Source organism: Mauremys reevesii, linkage group 4 (genome assembly GCF_016161935.1).
Source record: "Mauremys reevesii isolate NIE-2019 linkage group 4, ASM1616193v1, whole genome shotgun sequence".
NCBI classification, from domain to species: Eukaryota; Metazoa; Chordata; order Testudines; family Geoemydidae; genus Mauremys; species Mauremys reevesii.
In genome coordinates, this window is record NC_052626.1 from 68787455 (window position 1) to 68802787 (window position 15333).

Below are 15333 nucleotides of genomic sequence, written 5' to 3' on the forward strand. Positions count from 1 at the left end.
GGTCGCCCAGAGGTGGGGGGGCAAGTGGGGCAATTTGCCCCAGGCTCCAGGCCCCGCGAGCCCTGGCCCGCCGGCAGTCTGGGTCTTCAGTGGCATTTTGGCGGCGGGGGGCCCTTCAGTGCTGCCAAAGACGTGGAGTGACTGAAGGGCCCCCCCACCGCTGAAATGTCGCCGAAGATCCGGACCGCAGCCGGGTGAGTACAAGCGCCGCAGTTCCTCCGCTTTGCCCCAGGCCCCCTGAATCCTCTGGGTGGCCCTGGTCCTATGTGTTGGCTTACTTCATTGACATTTGTACAATGCCCAGAGAGCCTCAGACAAAGTGCCACAGAGAAGGGTAAAACAGGTATGATGTTAAGCTTCTGGGGAGCTAGAAGCAGAGAGTAAAAGATTCCTTTTAGAAATGTTGAACATGACAATATCTATTAGCTTGTCTCAGGCAAACACAGGCAAATTAGACTTCTAAAATTCTACCTGTTATTTAGTGGAGAACAAAATGGCAGCTTCCAAACCCCTTTCCGAGTACAGGTACAACTGGGGAAAACAAATTTCCTTCTCTCCAGCACTTTCTCTCTTCTAAACCTTTCTGAACACCCAAGGCAAAGGCAATGTATAACATTTTTTTAAAAACCTTCCCACTGTGAAATATATTTATCTTACCCCAGAGCTCTCTCATACAGTATAATTACCCTTCAAGGGCCTTTCGACTTTATTGAACTTTTTACCATCTCTTATGTTCCAGAGGGTCCTGAAAATGGTCCAGCCACAATCTCTCTCTCTCTCCCTTTTGTTGTTCTCTTGATAGCAATTCTGTAGCTCCTCCACCCCCCTACTCCCAAAAAGCACATCTTCCTTCTATCACACTAAGGTTGAGATGCCATGGAATCAATTCCTCCGAAAACCAGCACAGGAACCTTTGTATTAGGTGCCATTTACCAATCTGGAATTCTTGAAATTCCTCATAATAATCCTCAAAATATTGTGTGTTTCTTTCTGACCAAACATGTCCCTTGGGAGTCTCCAGTAGCGTAGTTCTGCCATGTTCTTAGGTCCTAGTTCACAGGTTCTGGGCAACACAAATATCATATAGTTCCTGGATGGGGATGAGGAGAGGATGGGAAAGGATACACTTAAAAAAACCCTATTGACTATTCATTAAAATATGTTCTTTCCTTGCTACTGCAATTTGTCCCCAAAGACCTTAAAATTCCTTCTTTCTTGTCTGATAGGGCCCTATTTGGCCAATTCTAGTAAAGGTTTCTTCTGCCTAATAAAAATAAAAAACAAAACAAAACATCACAACCACTGAGCAAAGGTCCTCTACTTTAAAACAAACAAATGTGCAACATAAAAACTGACTCTGAAGTTTGCCATTGGTGGACATGACTGTACAGACACATTTCTGAAAAGAGCCACTGTGTTTACAGCTGGGAAAGGTAGGTCCCCTAAGCAGTTTCTGTGGGAATAAACCACTCACCTCTTGGCTTCCAGCAATTAGCTTACCACAAGGATTAGTTCACTGCCTCCATGGTTTTCAAAGCATATCATTAGCAGTGGAAACATATTGTACAGTCAGAGGAATTAGTGGTGAGTTTTATTCTCTATTACCCAGGTGCTCTTCAACGCAGACACTTGAAAATAGAGAACAATGAGCAACTCACGGGTCCCCAGTTATTACGGCTCAGTACAGCTGGCCCCACCGCACAGTCAATGCTCATTTGTCCAAAGGATAAGGAGGGCAAGGAACTTTAGACCTATCTTGCAGGGAATTTGAGATCCAGGAGAGTAGTTCCCACACAGTGAGTTGGATTCTTCACTGCCTTGTGCTGTCATTTGCACATTTGCAAAGACAGCATAAAATGCTACCAGATCAGAATACACCTCTACCCCGCGACCTGATAGAACACAAATTCGGATATAACGCGGTAAAGCAGCACTCCGGGAGGGCGGGGCTATGCACTCCGGCGGATCAAAGCAAGTTCGATATAACGCGGTAAGATTTTTTGGCTCCCGAGGACAGCGTTATATTGGGGTAGAGATGTAGTTGCATTTTACCCAACATCACATTCACTGTGCAGTGATGCAAGCAAGTACACAGGGACCAGGACGGTGGAGAACAGGGCCAGGAGGGGCAGCTAGAATCAGAAATGGCACCGTATAAATGAGGGGACAGACTCCCCAGTAAAGGACAGCTGCTTGGCTCTACATTGTCAGTGAAACGTGGCTCTAAAGCTGGCTTAACTAGCCAAGGGAAGATCCTCCCAGTGCAAGGGGGATACTCTAGTGGCATAGAGCCAATGCAGGGGCTCTCACACCACCCTTCCTCCCTGCTGCCAGTGTAGCAGGAGAGAGATGGCCTGCCTGGGATGCCCCTGCACTTGAACTCTATTGCTCTTTAGCTGCATTTTTATCCCCTGGGGCCACTGCAGCCTGGTGTAAATTAGGGCACCTTTCATGCTACTCCAAGTGCAGAGGGACCGGCCCCTGCATGAAGAACACAAAGGTGAGATTTAAGCCAACTTTTCACAAACACATGCTGCCAGCCCTACTTGCACCCTCTGTACTTTGACTTGGGCCAACACTCTGGCCCTAGACTGAATCCTACGTTGATTCTCTTTGTGATTTCGAGCCAGCATGCTCTGCCTATGGATCTAAAGATCCTTTTTCTAACTGCTGGTGCCATGAACTCCTCCTAGTATTGCAGAATCCAGGCATGGCTTTCTGCCTTTCATATTCTTTCCAGAAATAACGATTCTAAAACTGAAACTCAAGCTGGCAATTCAGCTTTGATGGGAACATCCAGCCTTGTGTGATGCTATCCTGCAGTTTCCTGAGGCATCGAAAGTCCTGAAATAACTTCAGGGCTAATGCAACTTCACCACATCACGACAAAATATCTGCAATACATCCTCCTTGAAGTACTGACAACAACTTTGCCTCAGAGGGCAAAAATTTCCAAGGCTGTTAGTTCTAATCCCACTCTCAGTCTTTCGCAGGGTGGGCTGGCAGGGGCCATCACTGAACGGAAGCCTTCTTTTCCAGAGGGGCAGGGAATGCTGTCACAGTGAACTCTCACTCCCTTCCCACTGGCTAGCACTCCAAATAGGAGCCAATACCCATGCTCTGATGGAGGAGGCTAGCATGGTCCTGATGAAGGCAGGGATGCAGTAGGAAAGGGAGACTGGGGTTTGAGCCCTGTCACATAGGACTGATCCTTGCTAGGAGGGGAGGCTTTCCTGACTGCTGCCTTTTCCTCCAACCTCTAACTACATGCCCAGAATTCTATTAACTTCTCAGTGACCACAGAGATCAAGGCACAGAAGGAAATGAGAGGCTGGAGGGGCTCCAGCTCCACACTCCCATTTGGGGAAGGCTGCAGGACAAAACAGATGAGTGATCTGAGGCAGGGGATTAATGGAGGTGGGATGGAGAAGTGCAGTGATTGTGTAATGGAGGAGCAAGAAGGAACACACTGGAGTGAGACGGAAGGTGTGTTTCATAGATTATAAAGTAGAAAGGACCATTGTGATCATCTAGTCTGACCTGCATAACACAGGCCATAGAACTTCCCTGAATTAGTTCCTGTTTGAACTACAGCTTGCCTTGATTTAAAAATGGTCAGTGCCACTACAACCCGCAGTAAGCTGTTCCAGTGGGCAACTACCCTCACTATTAAAAATGTAACCTCTACTATTGTAGAGGCCTTGCTGGGGTGAGCTATCCTGGAGACAAGCTAGTGAATCCTCCCCCACCCTTGCTATACCTAGGTAGTCAGTCACTTTTGGAGATAGATCCCGTCTGTGAGAGGGAGCTAGTGAAGATGCATTGCTCCTCAGTGGCTATTACAGGGCCCAGGTAAATATGGGAATACCAGAATACTTCAACACGCTTCATGCCTCCACTCTCTTCTTATCAGGCTCCTTCAAACAAACCTGCCTGAGAACCTTAACTGGTCTGGAAAGCAAAGGCCATTTTCCTCTCATTGCTGGGCTGCTGATGGATCACTCAGAGCAAGCTGCACTCAAGTATCAACAAGGCATCTATTGAAAGGAAGAGAGCAAAATCAGTACTTGGTCCTGCTAGTGAAGGCAGGGGGCTGGACTCAAAGACCTTTCAGGGTCCCTTCCAGTTCTAGGAGATAGGATATCTCCTATTATTATTAAAATTGAAGTCTGTTTAGAACTACCTTAATCGGAGTATTTTGTTCAATTGCAGTGTTAACATGGGAGGTGTAATTCAAAACTGCACCACTGGGCAGCTACTCATTGTGGCTCCCCCTTGGCAGACCAACACCACTCTGCTATGTCGGATGCAGGAAGAAGACACAGGAAGTGAGGCAGGGGCTGGTGGGAAGATGACTGAGTAGCTCACTGTGACTGGAGAACATTTCACCTTGATTGGATGAACTACTGGACAGCCAGAAAAACCCAACTGAAAAGGTGTTCAGGCAAGTCAAGGTTGAGAAAAGTACCCTAGAGACAACAGACCTGCTCAGGGAGGCTAAGGAGACATTCATTTCTCTTGGTACAAGCCACTGTTTCAGTTTTATTGAAAGGAAGTTTGTTGCAGCTTCTCAGGCAAGTGTTTCCGTGCTAGACTATTGCAGCCCTTCCTTCTGTCCACAGTGCAACAGCTGCTGTGTGCAGATAAAAGATAAAATGGGTTAGGTAGGACTGTATCATTCACACTGTCCCTTCTACCCTACAAAATTGACTATGCTAGAAAATTGTTCTTAAATACCAATTTTAAAATGGTTTCCAGTAATCTGGCATTGCTACCTGAATAGATGGGGCATAATTTGATTCAAACAGCTTTTGGAAACCATTCTCGAGACTAGCCAGTTTTAAAAAGTGATTTTCTAGCTCAGTCTTTTGTAGTGTAACTGGGATCTTAAGTCTTAGCCCAGCAGAGGCCATATTTACTCTCACAAAAACATAGCTATTGCCATTGTGTTTCCTAAAATGGATGGATAGAATACAAACACAGATCAACCAAAAAGAAAACCTTTTCAAAATAAAAGTGTGCTAAAACCTAAAGTACACAGGAATGAACAATACTCCCTTGTGTCTTCTATCCTTTCCGCTTGTATCTAGTACCAGATACTTCAGAGCAAAGCATAAACCTCCTTATTATTACTATAGCATTTATACTGCAGTAAATCTAGACATCTCAACCAGTTTGGGAGTCCCGTTGTGCTATGCCTGCACAGTGCTTAAACTGAGTCCCTGTCCCAGAGAGCTTTCTATACCAAGTGTTTCTCAGTCAGGGTTGGATTCCTTTTAGAAATGGGGAATTTGAAAATTAGAATCCTGTTTTCTTTCCGAGTGAGGCTGTTGAGAAAGCGTCCTGTCTTGTCGGCCCTATCCCTATCCCAAAGCACATTTGGCTCCCTCTCTCTGGTTTTCTTGTATATGTTCCAGTCCCAATGACTGACACCTCCATATTTCTATAATCAAACCTTCGCCACAGTTAACACTATTTGGCTCTCGCTCTTGTTATCCTCAGCACAGAAGCCGGTCTCCATAGTCGACTGGAGTTCTGAATTCCCCCTCCTGCCCCTAAAGGCAGGTCTCTCCAGGGCAGCATTGAGGCAGACTGCTGTCGGGAAAGCAGACACGGTCATTGATGGTGCTTTGCTTTCTTTTTCATAAACAGAGCACACACATCTTCCGGGCTGTCAAACCAACACCATTCACAAACACTGAACTAACTTTACAAAAACATTAACGATAGTCACTCAGGGGCCCTTAGGACATAAGGGGGCAAAGGAGAAGATGTCAGATGTCTACCAGAGAACTACACTGTTTGCTCAATCACTTTCATCTGACCACCTTGGTGTCAGGCTGTGGTCATGTCTCAGGGATAGTATCAAACTGAATGTCTTCTCATGCAAAAAACCCAACAGAACATTGAGACATAATGTACCTTGCTCACTTCTCTTGAGAGGTGAAGTTTCCAGGCACCCCACAGCATCTTGCAGGCTAAATCCCACTGCAAAGGCTTCTCCCAGTTGGTTGGAAAGTAGAGACAACCCTGTTCTGCCAGTGCTCATACTACATAGCAGCTCACTCTGCACAGTAACTTCCAAGAGGAAGTGGTGTGAAGGCCACTTCCTGTCTGCAGAGTTCTCTGGCAGCTGAAGTCATTTTTAGTTAATGCCATTCAGGAAATGTACCCCCCATCTCTAAAAAATTAATTTTGTTAAGAGAAGGAAAAAAAACATTGAGCACCCTTAACTCCTATTAGTTTCAGTGGACTCCCTCTGAGAGAGACTGGGGGTCTCCTCACTTTGCAGAAGGGACTCAATTCCTAACTGCCTGCAAACACAGTAGCTGTGGCTGTGCCACACTCTGTACTGTAAGGAAGAGACACACCACAGCAGTGAGCCTGCAGCACTCTCAGAGAAGCTCTTGAATTATATAAGGACACCCGGCCCTTTTAACTGAAGCACCAGATCAGCTGACCTGTTGAACTGTAACATAAATCTTACCCAGGTGGCATATAACTAACAGCGGTTATACGGAGAGAGAATGGTCTCAGCCAGCCATGGCACAGGTATCCTGTATTGTTAATCACTCTGCACTGTTCTGTAGTAGGAGTCTCAGAGATGGGTGTATTTCCTGCCCTTGATCTTGCCATTCATATGCCTACAGCAGTTATGGTCAGCTTAACTGCTGGTTTAGAACTTCAGCCTGAGTTTTACTTAGGAATGGACATAGTTAATGCCTCCTAAAAAGAGGGGGAAAAAATCTAAATAACCCCTTCATTCATTATTTTTAAAAAGATGCATTTAATTGGTAGCTAAACACTACGGACCTGCTCCTTCCTTATTGCAGGCACATAGCTCTTAGGAATGCTGATAACTGCACCTCCAAGGGACAGATTTTCTGAGGTTCAGTCTGTAACATATCAATATTACGCCTTGGTACCATTCGGATTTATCACTTATTCACCTGACAGGTCATAACTGACTTATGAAGTCTAAGCAAACCTTTTATTTCAACATTCACTTATTGTACAATGAGACTGTTCCTTTTTCTTCTTTTCCTGCTAGACACCAACTTAAACAATGTCTTTCTGGGCAGGGGACTGAGTGAACATGGGGACACTGGCACCTAAATGCTATGGTGATGGGCTCCTGATCGCTATCTAGACCAGAATACAGTTTCTAAACTTCAGTGAAACACAGTTTGGTCCTGGCCAACCAAACTGAGTTTAAACTAAATTAGCCTCAGTTAGTTTTAACCCATGTTTAAAACCTATTAAGCAAACATGACGTCTATTGACCTAGAACAAATGGAACCAGACACTGAGCCTATGTTGTCCCAGTCTTTACAAAGGACAGAAGATTTGCAGCTTCAGTGCCTGAATCCTTGAGTCCTGGGGGTCTCGGTTCTCAAACTGCACACTGACAGCCCTAGAGTAGCAGGCATTGGGCATTTTGCCCATTCTTCTCTTCAGGTCGGCATGTGCACAGTGCGGAGGAGCTTACATGAAACCAAGTAGGTATTACACACTAGATGAATATATTGTGTTATGTCGTCTGTTCTAAGAGGTGCATTATCAGTGGCAAGCAAGAATTCAACTGTTCAGCTCCATCCACACTAAAAGGAAGTGATGCTGATAAAATCCACAAGTACCAAGATACCTATGGATCCCTAAAATCACTAGTTTTGAAATATGTGCAATCACTCCTCATATCATACGGACACCTCACAACGCCTGATTCTCCACTGCATTGCAGCTTGTGCAGTCATTTACACCTGTGCGGAGCCAATGTAAAAGGCTATCATTCAGATTTAGTAGCTTTTTAATACTCCCTTTAAACTTGGCCTGGCGCTGGCTTGCAACCTATAAGATGAAACTGGGCAATCTAGTTTCACTGTCTGAGATGAGTAAAGTCCAAAGAACAGACAAACTGCTTCAGTGGGGCAAAGATTTTCAAAATTCTTTCCACTGTAATGATCAAAAATATTATTGTTATTAGTCAGGCAGGTAAGGGAACTTTACATGGTATATATATTGGCCTCAGTATGGGAAGCAGATGATCTATGGAGTGCAGGTCAGAGGTTTGTGTCCAAATCTGGCTTAAATGACCATCTGTACACTCTCCTCATCCTGGCACTACCTCTGACCAACCTAGCTCCCCGCTTTCAACAAATTGGAGCCATTTTCAATCGACTTTATTCAGCTGTTTGTAAATAGCCTCAAGAGGGAAAAACATAAAGGATTGGATTAGCAACAGGAGTGTCCTGATCATGCCTATTTCCGCTGGCCACACCTCTTTCCCCTCCTACCACAGCAGCAGGAAGTGATGCATAAACCCCTGTGTCATCTCTGCACCACTGGAGGACCACGCTTGAGCTGGGGTGATCCTGCCTGGGCCTGTTCCACCAGATGTCAGAGCAGTGTGGTACAAAGTGGCTGCGCTGCATTGGAGGGCCTGGACCATAATTTTTATCTCAACAGCATGCTTTAAAGTAACACTGTGAAACTGCTTCAGAGCATTTTGAGCAGCCAAGCAACAGCCAGTGGGGGAGGGGAAGACAAGAAAAAGTAAAGGAAGTGAGAGAAGCAGAAACAAATGACCTACTTGTATTCTCAAGAATTTCCCCCCCAGGGATTATCGTCCCCTCAGAAGTCTGATACCAGGGATGCAGGCTCAAACTCATTACCCGCCCACTCAGTCTCCCAGAGCTCAGCAACTCTTTGCTCCAAAGAGAACACGAGGGGCAGGCGCAGTGCCTGCTAGGAGAGAGATAAGGCATTCTCCTGCCAAACTGACAGGACGGAGCTGAGCTTTCAACACACGCCTCTCAGAAAAGCCAAATGAAGGTGGGAACTGCCCAATGAAGGGGATCAGCCCAGTTTTCTAGGATGCTCCACTCAGGAGAGCAACCATTCTGAGGGTGCTCTTTATACCCGCTATCAGCATTTATTCCAGAAGACACACTGGGCCATTTAGAGCTCTGGGGACAACTCTCAGCACATCATGCTGAAAGTGCCCTCCTGGGGAGGGTTTTCTGTCTCCTGGGGTCCACTTCGCTCCTTATGAAGGTCCCAAGATCACCTGACTTTTAGTTGCTTTAACTACACATGAAGTTGCCTGTTGTAACTCTGAGATGCACTGGACTTTTGGAATCCTATCAACACTCCATCTTTCACTGGCTCCTAGCATGGTCATTGTACAAGCATTTCCTCCTCCCTGGGAAGTGACAGCAAGTCAGTACCATGCCCTTCACATCTCCCCTGTGACTGGAATAACCCCACTAAGGTGCATTGACAGAGCTTACTGTGTGTTCGGAGTCTCAGGACTCAAGTTATGGGCATCAGATACGTCAGGGTTGAGGTGCATTGGGAGAATGGTGAGAAGGGCCATGACTGGAACAGCTGAAGGTGCTGCAGAAAAACATGAGGTACCTTTGGAGAGGTGGTGCAGCATTTGGATAAAAGGAGGTGCTGCAGATCCAGACTGAGCAGCGCTGGAGGGAAGGTACCAGGACTTGAATACCAGCTACAGTACAGTGGCTCTCTCAGGATGGAAATAAAATACACCATTTTGTCAGCAGTTTAGGTAGGAAAGACTTTGGAGGACATAAGGAGAAGACCTTCAGGATTCAGGGAGAGAAGCACAGGAACACGTAGGGATCAGGGCTGAGGTGTACTTGTGGAGTTGGCTGTAGGTATCTTGCACTACGAGCGTGCAATATGTCTGCTGACTCTAGTGATACTATTAGTCATATTGGCTCTAAGCATAAAGTTACAGGCAATGTGGTTCAGTGGGTAGAGCATCACCCTAAAACTTGTGAGACCTAGGTTCTATTCCTGTCACTGACCTGCTGTGACACCTTGGGCAAGTCACTTCATCTCTCTCTCTGTGCCTCAATTTCCCAACCCACCCTTTGCCTGTCTTGCTTCATTAGACCGAGAGATCTTTGGTGCAGGGCCCATGGAGCCCCTATCACAGTGGAGCCCTGATCTTGGTGAGGCCTCCAGGCACTACTGGAGGCACAATCCCTCACTTTCACCAGCACAGAATTCATACAGAAAATAAAGCAAACCGTTGTTCTGGTGGGTCCCCGACTAGGTGGATCTGCACATTATGCTCATTTGTTCAATTGCCTGTATCACATGGACTCCTAAACTTAGCAAAGCATTTCTTCCGGGGAGCCCGAAGGCAGATCTCCAAGCCAGACGCAGGCATTTGCATTTAATAGCATGTTCAAAAATGGCTCGGTACAGCACTTAAGAACAAGTAATTAAAGGGAGTATCACTGCAGTACAGCCACTCATTAGCAGTGTAATTAGTCTGCTGAAAATAATTAACATTCCTTTCTACAAAGAGAACAGAGGACCCATTACATTCATTACATCAGCTCTAAACAAGCAAAACAAAGGCCCTAGAAGAGGGTCTTCCATTCAGGCAGATGGAAAAACAAGTGTCCACCAACAATGCGGATGTTTCATACCTAGGAAAACAATGGAGAGGCCTCAGGACAGGAGGCTGCCATCCAAACGGAATTCAACCTGTGCAGTGATGTTGGGGCTCAGAGAGATCAGTGCATGCAGGTGGATACGGAGGAGTGGTACATGTGATTGGTTGACGTAAACATCTGGGTGTGTGACTGGTTGATGTATGTCAGGTGTTGGTGTGTGGGTATGTGTAAATGTTGTAAACGTAGATGGCAGGTACACAGATCATACGTAAGGCTCTGTGGCATGGCTGCATTAGTCATAGGAGTATAGTCGGGACATGTCTGATTGGTGTCTCTGTGTTATTTGTGTGCAGGAGATTGATACTTCTGGTAGTGTGCAAGTCAGTGTGATAAGTAGGTGTGCTGTATGTTTCAGTGCATGTGACAGTCATAGGGAAGCGCATGACTGGGTGCCACTGGTGTATGCATGTTTGTGACTAGTGTATAATGGTGGTGGGGTGTGCACTGGTGAGAGAGGCAGAGGAATGTCACTCTTCTTCAACATTGCCTTCCTGAACTCAGCCTTTGAAAAAAAGCAGCATTGTACAGTCACCTCTTAAATCAGCTATGTTAGCTCAAGGACTTTCCCCACACCCAAAGAAAAACAGAGACACCACACATTCTGTGCCCTTCCATCCCTGTGATCAATTGACAAACCACTAGCTGTAACAAAGAAAGATCCTGCTCTCTCAGCCTTTCCTGAAAGCCAAGTTTAAAATGTTCTCACTTTCAATTATTAACAGTTAGATCCACCCCTCCATGTATAAAAATCCCCAAATGTCAGAAGTCACAGCTATTAAAAAACAACCCACCCCAGGAAAATGCTAGAATCCACCATTTCATGACCTACATGCAGCCATAATCATAATCTTGCTCTTATGACTCACATATGCAAGTGAGGTGATAGGTGTCTGTGTGTGACAGAAGCATGTGTGTCCAAAGGTTGTGCCTGTGATCAGTTAATGTGTATTGAATGTGTTAGGTATGTGCCTGTGATTAGTGTATGTTTGAGATTGGTGTATGTGTTCTGAATGTGTTAGGTGTGAGTATTAATGGTTTGTAGCATGTATGAGAGCAAGGGATATGGGTCATCATAACCTTGTGCTTATATCTTCAATGTCTGCTGCAGAAGCTACTGTATTATCCCAAAATCCATGTGACGTTTCAGTGCCTCACTCGGCTGCAAAGGAGCCATGGTTTCCAACACGCTGGTGTTCATAGTTTGTTCAGGGGACACAGCAAACACAATAAATATAAGTACCCACAGTTGCCTATCTTGGGATTTCCATCCTGCTTTTGAGTTGGATACATTTCCCTTGGTATGAGAGTTGAGCACTTATAAACCATTAAGTGGAACTGCCGTGAGGCTCAAGACCAACAGCACAAAGGGTGCCACAGCTACATTGCTATGGAAACCACCCAGACACAAGTCAAAAGCCCGGCTTGCTTTGTCTGTGTATTTCTTCTCCTAATAAGTAATGTATTCTTCCATGTTTCAGAGGGGTAGCCCTGTTAGTCTGTATCAGCAAAAACAACGAGGAATCCTTGTGGCGCCTGAGAGACTAACAATTTTATTTGGGCATAAGCTTTCGTGGGCTATAACCCACTTCATCAGATCCATGGAGTGAAAAATACAGTAGGCAGGTATAAATATACAGCACATGAAAAGATGAGAGTTGCCTTACCAAGTGGGAGGTCAGTGCTAACGAGGCCCATTAAATTAGGGTACATGTGGCCCATTCCCAACAGTTAACAAGAAGGTGTGAGTATCAACAGAGGGAAAGCAGCAAAGAATCCTGTGGCACCTTATAGGCCAATGGACATTTTGGAGCATGAGCTTTCATGGGTGAATACCCACTTCGTCGGATGCAACAGAGGGAAAATTATTTTTTGTAGTGACCCAGCCACTCCCAATCTTTATTCAGGCCTAATTTGATGGTGTCAAGTTTGCAAATTAATTCCAATTCTGCAGTTTCTCATTGAAGTCTGTTTCTGAAGTTTTTTTGTTGAAGAATGGACACTTTTAAGTCTGTTATTGAGTGTCCAGGAAGACTGAAGTGCTCTCCTACTGGTTTTTGAATGTTACAATTCTTGATATCTGATTTGTGTCCATTTATTATTTTGCGTAGAGACTGTCCGGTTTGGCCAATGTACATGGCAGAGGGGCATTGCTGGCACATGATGGCATATATCACATTGGTAGGTGCTGATGTGGTTAGGTCCTATGATGGTGTCCCTTGAATAGATATGTGGACAGAGTTGGCAGCAGGGTTTGTTGCAGGGATTGGTTCCTGAGTTAGTGTTTTTGTTGTGTGGTGTGTAGTTGCTGGTGAGTATTTGCTTCAGGTTGGGGGGCTGTCTGTAAGCGAGGACTGGCCTATCTACCAAGGGATCATCCTTCAGGACAGGTTGTAGATCCTTGATGATCCGCTGGAGAGGTTTTAGTTGAGGGCTGTAGGTGATGGCTAGTGGCGTTCTTGTCAACTGTTGGGAATGGGCCACATCCACCCTAATTGAATTGGCCTCGTTAGCACTGACCCCCACTTGGTAAGGCAACTCCCATCTTTTCATGTGCTGTGATATATATACTGCTTACTGTATTTTTCACTCCATACATCTGATGAAGTGGTTATAGCCCACGAAAGCTTATGCCCAAATAAATTTGTTAGTCTCTAAGGTGCCACCAGGACTCCTCATGGTTTTTGTATTCTAACCACGCAAGGGGTTACATTCTTACCCTAAACAGTCAGTCATCTCTATAGCTGCTATGATTACAGTGAGGGAGAGCCAGCTGAGAGTCTGACTGTCTGCAAGCAGGGAAAAAGCGTTCTGGGCCACAAGAATTCTGGGGGATGTGGAGGAGTGATGGGGGAATGCTGATGACTCTAACTGGCAGCATCCTTTGACCAGAGCTAACAGAGTGCTTTTGTCACTGCCCTAAATGCCAGAGCCGTAATGGGAACATGATCATGATGATGATGATGAATAGAGTGGTTGGAGGGCATTTTAATATAAACCAGCAGCAGGAAAGGAGTAAATTATAAGAAAGGTCTCTGCAGCCTAATATGTGAATTCTGTGCTGAGGAACAGCTACCAGGTTGACAGCCCTGGAAGGCAAAGCCCTTTTTTCTCCTCAGTGCAGCCTTCCCTCATTCGGCTCTGTCAAAAAAAACTCACTCCTGACCCAAGAGGATCTTCTTTGGGGGTGGGAGGGGAAATCAGACTCTAGTCTGGTGAATCTTTAGCCTCCTTGCTTAGGCTGCCAACAAGGTCACCAACCACGATGCTGACAACTGCCTAATAGCAAATGAGCTGAAAGAACTAGCTCACTTCACATAGGCTGTGGCACAGCCTCTTAACATCTTCTCTTCCACTGAGAGAGTTTGGGATGGGAAAAATCCTTACTCGTGTCTCAGGAACTTTCGGCAGGGGCACCTAGACTGTTTTTGAACATGGACTCACAAGAGACTGCTTGGCACATAAACTATTAATCAAGGTGCAAATTCCCCTCCCAAAGCAAAGAGCCACTGCCCAACTAGCCCATCACATCCCTTCTTGTAGAAAACATCAGACCACTACTTCCCAGCTTAGCCCCAGCTCATTTACTCACCCAGATAACAGCTAGTCCCAATTTTGCTGAGTGACACTGCTTCCTATCAGAACTGCTTGCAAGATGAGCAAAGGTTGCACAATCGCTTTCCTGGCCTGGGAAATGTCACACAGCATTGCAACAGCCACAGCTTCCTGGACAACAAGCTGACAGAAGTGGCAATCAGTCTGTAGGGTTCCATCCCTATGGTTTTGGAAGTAGATCTGTCTGTATATTCAGTGGCTAGAACTCTGAGCAGCCTAAATGGATGAAACACACAGGAGGCATTTGAGGGATGAATTATTCATAGCCTTGTTCATCTGCCAATATCTCTGGGGTTCTTTATGCCCACACGGGTGCTTGATTTTTGTTTTAACAGTAATGGAAGATGGCTGTGCTTCCTTTGATGGTTCCTGAGGGCAAGCGATAAGCAGCACTTGCACTACTCATACCAGCTTTTTTAATAACCATGCTCACAGCTTCATCATTGAAACAACACTTGGATTCATTCCAATAGCTCAGTCCACAAGCAGCTTTCTGAGGAACCCTGCTGACACCTGGTTTATCATAACCTTGCTACAGTGCTGGCCTGAACTTTACGGTTCAGTGGATGATAGTTTTCTACCAACTGAAGCACTGTTTTCAGCTGAGTAAAGGGCAGCGAGATCACATTTGGAGCCCTAGGCAGCAGCTAATATTGCTTACCCATCAGCATTTCTGCAATCAACCTCATCTCTTTCCCTCCCCAGCTGACGGGGATCCATGAGAATCACCTGGTCCCCAACTGCAACTTCATCTGGACAATGGAATCTGGATGTGCTATGTAAAACAGCAATTGTTAACTAAAGGAGAAGTATCTGTGGGGTAGGGGAGAGGTTGGATGGGTGGTTAAAGGATGTCACAATCTCTCTTTGGGCAGGATTTCCCCCAGTAGTAGAAGTGAAGAATGCCACAGCCAAGGATCTCCTGGAGAGAGCTACTAAGAATGAGCCCTATTGGGACAGAGGATAAATCAAAGGAGGAATGGAGAGTTGGAGAGTCCATGTGAGTTGTATATACTCCACACTGAGCTGTTAGGGGGATTGCCTTATTATAAACAGAGTGATAAGATAAGATAAAGAAGACCAGGAAGTACTGCAAGTACTGGGAGCTATTAATGAAAATTGGTCCACACTATAGAATTGCACTGGTGCAGCTAATAACAGTGTGCTTGAACTGCTGCAGGCTGTAACGACCATACTAGGCCTCCTGTTTTAGATGCACAAAACACAC

At 45.6% G+C, this 15333-nt stretch overlaps 1 protein-coding gene across 14 annotated transcripts in view; it reads right to left on the reverse strand.

The window, feature by feature from the left end:
* The window catches only part of TMEM229B (transmembrane protein 229B), a 54607-nt gene that overhangs the window by 17056 nt on the left and 22218 nt on the right, over positions 1–15333 (reverse strand). For 4 of the 14 annotated variants that reach the window (XR_005597849.1, XR_005597848.1, XR_005597846.1 and 1 more), the window contains exons 1-3: positions 5923–6389; positions 4485–4630; positions 3930–4037 (exon numbers count right to left, since the gene is read on the reverse strand). The exons of 1 other annotated variant lie outside the window; for it this stretch is intronic. Coding sequence is in view for 1 of the 13 variants with exons in the window: in XM_039536250.1 (XP_039392184.1) it covers positions 5923–5970 (48 nt within the window). In the remaining 12 variants the exon portion in view is untranslated. Of the gene's footprint in view, positions 1–3929; positions 4038–4484; positions 4634–5922; positions 6390–14082; positions 14332–15333 lie in introns of those variants that run through there. 9 more of the 14 variants (XM_039536250.1, XM_039536255.1, XM_039536251.1 and 6 more) reach the window with 8 other exon arrangements.